Consider the following 9,692-nt stretch of genomic DNA (forward strand, 5'->3'; position numbering starts at 1 on the left):
TACTCCTAAAGTATTCTTTCATCAATATAATATAAAGCTGCACACTTTCATATCTGCTATGACGAAACTAAATTCCCTAATAGATTGCTTGCATATCCAGCATATTTTCAGGAGTTTGCCTCCTACAACTATATACCACTGCCAAACCTAAAGATATCCAATAAACATAAACCATTTTATAATAGTTAGAAAATTGTGGTTTCAAATTTATTGAGGTTAGGCAACCGGCCTTATAAAGCAAAAATATCTCAATAAAAAAAAAATTTTCTATACTGTATTTTTCTAATAACTCATTTACTAGACTTCTTAATTTTCATTTTTTAATTATTAATAATAACTGAAACCTACAGGTATATTAAGAGAGATATTGTAATGAATTCGTGAAACATTTATACTGAAGTGTTTAAAGGCAATGATTAGCATTAGTTTTACTAATTTAGTAGAAAAGCATTCTCTCTGCTAGTAACAAAAGAAAATTTGCAACGCCGAATATGTGTGAAACACTCTGTGATCGACACTGTCACTTCAACCGTTTAATTATTAAAAATGCTGGTTTTCATAGAGATTGAACAACCCATATGTTAATAGAGAGAATTTATTTTTTGATAATAAAAAAATTATTCCAAAAATTAATTTAGTTAAACATCGGTTACATCGACCAACATTTGGTTCCAACAAAACAGCGCAACTTGCCTCAAGCACGCTTAACAATCGATTTATTGCAAAATCAATTTGCGAACAACTTTATTTCTAGAAGCAGTTCTGGTAACTGACATCCCCGTTCGTGCGATCTAACGCCTCTCTTTAATAATCACCTTTTTATGGGGCTATGTTAAGTCATTGGCTTAAGCTGAAAAACCAACAACTCTTGAAGTTTTAAAAGCCAATACTCATGCCACCATTGACGTTATATTTATTGCAAAATATATTTAAAAATTGGACTACTCGAATGGATCATGTAACTCACAGCCGCGGCGGACGTATGCCTAAAATCATATTCAAAAAATAAGTGCCATGAAATTACTTACCAAATTATAATCAAAAAGTTTCATTCCAACAATTTATCTTGTATTAACATTTTAAGTTCTCATGCAGCTAAAAAAAGCACCCGATATATATTTATTCATAAATCGGTACTTCTTGAGGTGAGTAATGTAACAACCTCATTAGATAATAGATGTGATTTACAAAAAAGTATAAACATTACTTTTAATGTTTAAATGTAATAAAATATTTTTTTATATTACAAAGAAAAGTCTTTGACCACGAATTTCAAAAGTAAAAAAGTAGTAAATCCTTTAAAAAAAGTTAAAAAAGTAGTAAATACTTTCCAATTTTCAAGATTTTACAAGATCTTTAAAATTTAATCCCATACAATCAGCATAAGAAATTATTGTAATTTATATAATGTGTATGGAAATTGATTGGATATACACACGAGTAATATTTAACATGTTTTATTTTATAATTCTTACTTACTTCACTGAACAAAGCCTATAAAAATGTTGCTGAATGTTACAAATACTGTAATTGTTTAGTTTAATATAAAATATTTAAATAGAATCCGTTTACTTCTTATGGGACCTCCGCCTGCTTTTAATGGCTATATATAATATTTATCATTAATTTTTTTTTTGTTGTTTCATTGGGCTTAGTTTACAAAGTTTATAAAATATTTTTGAATTATTAATCATAGAAATTCAATCGGAATTATATTAATGTATATAAAAAATGGTTGAATATACGTAGAAGTAAATTCAACATATTTTATTTTATAATTCTTATTTACTTCAGTGAACAAAGCATATAAAAACGTTAATGAATAAATTGCGTAGCATTTATTTAGTTTAATTGAAAATATTTGAATAGAATCAATTTACAATTTCGTCCGGTATCAAACCATTTTCTACGTTTATATATGGGCGGTGATTAGATATACATGATATTTAATTAATCTTAGTCCTGAAATGAAATCCTAATCTTAAAGTTTTTAAATACAAAAATGTTAGTTCCAATGCAAAAACGTTCTGTCAGTGGCGTAACTACATTTTTTAGGCCTGTAAGCAAATTCTAACTAAGGGGCCCCTACCAACATACTAAGGGGCCCCTCTTTTTATACTCTTTACACGAAAAAATGTAAAAAGGGTATATAAGGTTTGTCAAGATTTTCGTAACGCATTAAAGGAAACTTCGGAAATACCATTAAGTATATATCAGTATACTTTTACAGTTCAAACTACTCTCTCAGCTTTTGAACTCTTCGAATGAAACTTTATACACATACTTTTCGGGAGCGCACCCTGTTCACCATTTGATTTGATTGAAATTGGACATCTATTTCTTGTAGCTGTGATATAAACTTAACAATCGGATATGAGGTTTCTCCGTTTTTAATAAAGGTATTCAAATGGAATATGGTGTATACAGTACTGATATTTGCAAAAGACAACGTACAAAATTATTTTCAAATGGGTTTAAATTTAGATATAGCTTCCATATAAACTCTCGATCAAGACACATATTTTTCTTAGAAAAACTTTTTTATTTCATTAATAGGTTTAATATTTTATTTGAAGTACATACATATTATGTACTTTAAATTTAAAATTTACGTATCTTTTATAAAATGCAATATGAAGTTATTCCAACAAAAAACGTTTCGTCCCACTTTTGAGAATTTATTAAAAAGAAATACAATGAATACAAAAATTTATAGTAGGGCCCCCTAAATTCGGGGGCCCGAAAGCGTTGCTTCCAGTTGCTTCCCTGTAGTTACGCCACTGCGTTCTGTACAATTTTTTTATATATTGCAGGTGAACAAATCCCAAAACTGCCAAATTTGATATAATGATATATATTTCCCTAACCTTGTGTATGCTAAACCAAATGGTATAGCCACAGTTGCCACTTGAAAATTTTTTTCTGTACCAAAATTGGTTTAAAAAGGTACCATTTCTGTAAAAAAAGGTCCAAAATTTTTTTGGACCTTTTTGTTTTCTCGTTCTGTGTTTTTCATAGTGTTATAAATGAACAAAATATAAAATAGTGCAAAGTTGCATTTATAAAAAAAATTAATTGGAAATATCCACAATAAAGTTGGGTACCATAAGTGGCAACCGTGGGTATAGCCTAAACAAGATCTCTTGGACAATTTTTTTTTTATATTGCGGATGAACATTTGGGATATGTCAAATTTGAACAATATATAAGAAGTTGTTCATTATTGTTGACTAGAAAAAGTTAGTAAGCAGATATTTACGGCTAAAGACGATAAATACGTGAATAAATTTCATAGACAGTTATTAATGTATAAACATTTTTAGGTATATAAAGCATATATAACTTAAGTGTTACATCAAAATTAATTTTTATAAAAATAACTTATGAAGAAGCAAATTACGAGTGAGGTATGTTAGTTGAATTTCTAAGGAAAAGACCAAGACTTAAGCATCATTCAATTTGTTTTGAAGTTATCCGATACGATAAACAATATAGAAATAAATAATAAAGTTATATTTTATGACAAAGGTACAGACAGGCACTTTGACATAAAAGTATCTAAGTTCTTTCAAAAGGTGTGGCCGGTCATTTTTATGTATGAAAGAATCTAAAATCAGCTTCTTTTAGAAATAAATTTTTTAAAAATATTTTCAGGTTTTAGTAAGTCACTTCTCAGCATTCTGGCCCTTAATAATAATACTTATTAGTTATTAACACAGTTCATATACAAACATACACATAAAACCCCTTAACCTATTTTTACAGCCAGTGTGACCAGTGGCCACTTTTATTGAATTGCCTTTTCTTATGAAATTGTTGGGGAATCTTTTTATATAAATTTTAAAGCCGTCACCCAGCCAATCTGTAGAAAAACAAAATTATAAATAAAAATTTAAAAAAAAATGCGTTTATCTGTGATTTTCTTCCAACAGCAGAAGTTTTTTGTGGTTATTGTTGTTGTTGCTGACGACTCTGTTGACAAAAGATAATAATGTCAGCAATAATAAAACGGCCCGAAGAAACGCAATTGTACACAAGCTACTTTTTTTATTACTTAGCAAAATTATGGTTATTATTCTTGTAATGCCCTACATTCCTTAAGTTCATATTGAGTTTATTTAATGAAATTGGCAAAAAACAAATAAGCATCAATATTTTCATTCGGATTAAGTCTAAATAATACTGCATTGGTGCCATACACCTTCACTGCTTGCTGCCACGTAAAAGGGAGCCAGTCACATTGTAGTTTGCATATATCAACTGCTAATTGAGATGCACATATAGTATGCAAATGTCTCGATAATAACAATGGCATCATTTATTTTGCCAATCTCAAATTAAGGTGTGCTACTCGATGATTCTGCCTCTACATTTATACAATACTTGGATTATGGCTTTGCTTTTATATTAAAAAACTTTTTCCATTAAGTAACCCATTCATTTCTTACTTATTTAGTTGGTACGAATATTGTAACATTGTATCTCAACGCGAAATGCAGTAAGCCACTTTTACCAATTCTTATCTGCAGAAGAAGGTTAAATTGTAGCTCACTTGTTAGCTGTCATAACCGATACATTTATCCAAACGTACAACTGCTTTTACTGTGGGTTAGTACTTCTGACTTCACTCACTCACAGCCTCTTTTTCTACAACTACGAGTACTCGTGCTTGTAACCGCAAGTAGCGAAATCTTATTTGCGCAAAAAAAAATGTTCAGTTGACACGAATCCCATAATTTAGGTCTTCGTCACAGAAAATCTAATTGTGGGAATCCAAATGCTAGAATAAACTATAGGCAACGCTCTTTAAGTGGAAAAATTTAATTTTTTATAATGGCAGACAACATTGTTAAGTTCTTTTTTTTATTTGATATAGTGAAATATTCAACAGATTTTCTATATAAGCTTAAATGTAGTAACAACAATTCGGGATTATGATCTTATTCAGTATATATGAGCTTAAAAACAAATCAAATATTTTATATTTATTTTCATTAGTAACAACTTTAACATAAATATATTACAGAGGTTTTGGTCAAACACCCACTAAAAAATAATGAAATAAAAATTAATACAAAATAAGTAAGTACTGGCTCTCAGAGAGTGGAACATCAGGACCATGATTGGTCTTTTGTGTTAGTTACCCAACTTAGCTGAACAGGCTCTCAAATAAAAGCCGAAATGTCGACTGTTGAGGATATCGTAACCTTGAACGAGAATAGGAATTTAGGTACCTAGCAATCTTCTGCTGACCTAGATCAATGCCGAAAATGAGGTCCATTCTCTTTACAGCAAAAATATAATACAGGCCATGATGATCCAATAGGTGACCTGCCAACAATTTCAGTTCCATTGCATACAGAATGGAAAACCTTCAAAGCTCTTTCACTTTTTTGAGTCAATTATTTTAACATTTGATAAGCTAAAGGCCCTCGCATACCTGAATCTTCATGCAATACTTTCCATATATAATCTAATCAATCAATCAAATAATCAACTATATTGACATTCTTTTTTACTCCCGAAGTATAGTTTTATAAGAATTTATAAGTTTGTAAAAAAAGGTTTACTTTGAGAAAACTATTTAAGCAAATGTTGATGTTGATTAGATAATCTGGAACCCAACATGCTAAAGTCTTTCCCATGCCTAAATCTTCATACAATATTTCCCAAATATAAGCTAACGAAATGACTACAGCCTAAGACTGTTTCTCATTTTTCTTTAATTTTTCTTTTGAAAATTTAATTAATTATCACATATTTAGAATTACTCTTAACATATCCAAGAAAGCCTTAAGTCAAAGTTGGAAGATATAATACCATATAAAATTAAAGAAAAAACCAAAACACATCCAGGATTATAGCTCTAAATGAATATGATAACGATATATATATATATTAAGAATATATCTCGATTACGATTTATTTTTAATAAAACCTTATTGATCGTAACATAAAAGTACGGTTAAAAGCTTTTTGATATCTGCCATTTTAAAAATCTAAACAAGAAAACGCTTTACATATATTTTAAGTCTATATTTATATAACTTAATTGATTTTATTTTTTTTTTGTTTTTTACAGTCATGACGGTGTAATGCCTATGATACCACTTGGTTTAAAAGAAACGAAAGAAATTAGTTTTATGGATCCATTTTCGGATTTTATTTTGGAACACTATAGTGAAGAGCCTTCTATATACATGGATGCTATTGCTGATATAACAGATACAAGACAGGTAAGCATATATTAAAAATATATATAAAATAATGATTAGGTTAGGTTATACCGGCAATCCCTAGGGCCTATTGGTCTAAGACACCAGGCCTATTGGCCCATTATGTTACCGTATAATAAAGAAACTCGGGGTTTAAAATCGCCTAGAAAATTATATTTTAGTCAAAGGACTAAAATATAATATTTTATATAGTAAAATATTTATGAAAATATAAATATATACTGTTATATATACAAATATATATTGTTATACTGATATAAATATGTAAATGTATATTGGTTTATAAATATATATATGGTTTATAAATATATATTTTTATATATATAAATGTATTAAATTTCTGTTATGTTATATATATATATAAATAGTTTTATTTACTAAAATCTTTATAAAATAAAACAATCTATACAGTGCACAATATATATAATAGTTAATAATAGACAAATGGTTAATATCACTAAAGGCTTCTTGAATGTCAAAACTTTATTTTTATAATGTCGCAGTTGTAGATTACTGCTTACTAACATACTATATAAAATTAGAACTTTATAGTGCGTTAGTTAATATTTGTCGTTTACTTTACTTCATTGTTAGTGCAGCGTTACTGTAGTCCTGCCCTTTACTAAATATAACCGTTTTTAGACTTATATCCCAAAATGTTGGAGCTTTCATCACTAACGTTCTATTTAGTTCCTTCCCCTCCCATTATGCGACATCACTAAATTTTTCATCAATTCATAAAAATGGGACTAGTTTTCCCTATATTATGAGAAATTCTTTATATAATCCTCTGTTCTTTTGCAACTCTCATGCAAAAGAAAATAATAATACATAAATAATTATATAAAATTATTAATAAAATTAATAATAATATATTTAATTATTAATTCTTTTATTATATACTGTTTATTGTTTTTCATTTCAATTTTCTACAGGCTTCCAAAACGCCTTCACGTGATGCACAAGGTGTTGCCTTACTCTTCCGGTATTACAATCTATTGTATTACGTCGAAAGAAGATTCTTTCCGCCTGATCGAAATTTGGGAGTATACTTCGAGTGGTATGATTCACTAACAGGTACGTTATTGGAGTTAATCACTGATTACTCTTATTTTGTATATTTAAATTGATTTTAATAATTTTAGGTGTTCCCTCCTGTCAACGCACCATTGCATTCGAAAAGGCATGCACACTTTTCAATTTGGGTGCAATTTACACACAAATCGGTGCAAGACATGATCGCACAACTGAAAAGGGACTCGATGCAGCTGTGGATAGTTTCCTACGTGCTGCTGGTATTTTTCGGCATATTTACGATACTTTCACAAATGCACCATCCATGGACTTGAAGCCACAGGTACTCGACGTATTGGTTTCATTGATGTTGTCACAAGCACGTGAATGCCTATTTGAAAAATTGCAGCTACAAATTGAAGCTTTGGGCTTAACGGAATCGAGTCATGTGAGTTTAAAAGACTAATAACTAATGGTATATAAACTTTTTAATGACTTTTGGACTAAATTTTGTACTTATTTTATGCATTTTGTTTTTATTTATTTTTTAATGGTTTAATTATTTTTCGTGTTTTATTTATTTTTATAGCTTTTCAAAGATTTAGCTGGCGAAGCAGCACAACTAACATTGGAATACAATGAAATGCACAAAAATATACAAACAAATGATACACACACATATTTGCCGGAATGCTGGGCTGGTCTAGTACCGCTTAAAGCTGAATTCTACAAAGGTGAGTTGTAAATCTTGCTTCCATGGGCATCCATGCCCAATCGGCACGTTGCCTGCCTTGCCGTTGAATTGTTTACGAGGCGTATGTATATGACTTCTTAAGCAGTACGGCGTCAATAATTTAACAATTGAATTTCAATTTAAATTTCAATTTCAATTACATTTACAACTGCTGTTGCTGTTGTTGTTGTTTCATTTTTATAGCATTGTCTCATCATTACGAAGCTCGTAGTATTGATGCAGCTGCAGACAAAACATCTTTGAGCACAAAAAAGAGTCAAGCTCCCTCATCGAATGAATCTTTTATTGGCAATGCGCGGGAGGCATTGCGCGCAGCGGCTGCCATTGATGAAAGTGAGGAGGATTGTGCTAGTGCCGCAGCTATGAAACGCACCCATCTTAAAGAATCTTTGGCTAGTCATGAAGAAGCGCAACGCTTGCAGCGCATGTGTCGGTATTTGAAGGTAAGCGAGTTTTATTCAATATCCAAAGAAATATTTCCAATAATGCCGCCTGCATTTTTATATAAATTGGGTTCGGTTTGCTGATTTTTAAATATTTAAATATATAATTATTAATGAATTAACATTGATAAATGATATTAACCCAACCTACTGTAATAAGAAGGAAACGTGTGTCATCATTGACTGAAAATATCACATTTATTTATTCACATAATTAAATAAGTTAATACTAAAAAATCGGGTTTACATTCAACGGTCGTGTTAAAGCCGGAAGGGATGGAACTGCTGGTATCTTCGCTGTTAGTATAGGAATTCAGCACATGGCAGCCTGAGTAAACAAAAGACTGTGAAAAAAGAAGCCGGTTACTTGTAGTTCCAAACAGTAACTTGGTGCTAAAAACAACTGAATATAAGTAAAAAAAGTCTCGAATGAATACCGAAGACTAAAACACACTCACTACTCCCGTCGGAGTTTCAATGTTCGACAAGAAACCGAATCAAACACGTTTACCAAACCGAGCTAATGTCGTAGAGCTTAATACCACCGAAAAAAAAACAAAATTACTATTTTTTAATTTTAAATTTATTTTTATATCTTCTATTATAATATAATCTGTATACTAATATAACCTCTAACGGTTTTGAGATGTAGTTTTTCTCTTTTAATCTAAATTATTATTTTCACATTTTTAGAACAAAACCTCTCTAATACAAGTCATAAAGGAAGCATTTTATAAGACGCAAGATGAATATGAAAAATTTATGGAAGAAATACCTGAAAGAGAAATTGAAGAGGATTTCGATGTTCTTGACGTGGCAGTTGAAGGTATTGAAATTTTTCCAATTTAAAATAAGACAGATTTTAAGATATATTTTATATCTTATTCTTTTAATAGCTTGCTCAAAATTCACACTTTCACTTACGGGTCCAGATTTTACTTCACATAAAGTAGAAGATCCATTCAAACGCCTTGGTCCAATAGCCATATTTTCTGCACGTCGTTACTGGACAGCGCCACGTTGTGTACGCTTACAAAAAGGCTCTAGTTTATATCACGAAAGTACAATATATCAGTGTCACTGTCCGACACCGCATGACGAACATAAAGAGGATTGCGCACACTATAAAGATGAAATTGATAGCTTCGGTTTTCATGTACGTGGCGATGCACCAGTAATAATAGCACACGTGGAAATAAACTCTTTAGCGGATGTAAGTACTTATATACAAATATATGTATGCAT

The 9,692-nt window shown here is 30.3% G+C and overlaps 1 protein-coding gene across 1 annotated transcript in view; it reads left to right on the forward strand.

Moving 5' to 3' along the window:
• LOC119667263 (rhophilin-2-like) overlaps positions 1–9,692 on the forward strand; it is a 70,772-nt gene that overhangs the window by 50,285 nt on the left and 10,795 nt on the right. The window contains exons 3-9 of the mRNA XM_038076553.1: positions 6,083–6,236; positions 7,172–7,313; positions 7,382–7,698; positions 7,840–7,984; positions 8,188–8,447; positions 9,141–9,273; positions 9,344–9,660. Of these exons, the coding sequence (XP_037932481.1) occupies positions 6,083–6,236; positions 7,172–7,313; positions 7,382–7,698; positions 7,840–7,984; positions 8,188–8,447; positions 9,141–9,273; positions 9,344–9,660 (1,468 nt within the window). The remainder of the gene's footprint in view (positions 1–6,082; positions 6,237–7,171; positions 7,314–7,381; positions 7,699–7,839; positions 7,985–8,187; positions 8,448–9,140; positions 9,274–9,343; positions 9,661–9,692) is intronic.

The sequence above is a fragment of the Teleopsis dalmanni genome, chromosome 1 (genome assembly GCF_002237135.1).
Source record: "Teleopsis dalmanni isolate 2A chromosome 1, ASM223713v2, whole genome shotgun sequence".
NCBI lineage: Eukaryota > Metazoa > Arthropoda > Insecta > Diptera > Diopsidae > Teleopsis > Teleopsis dalmanni.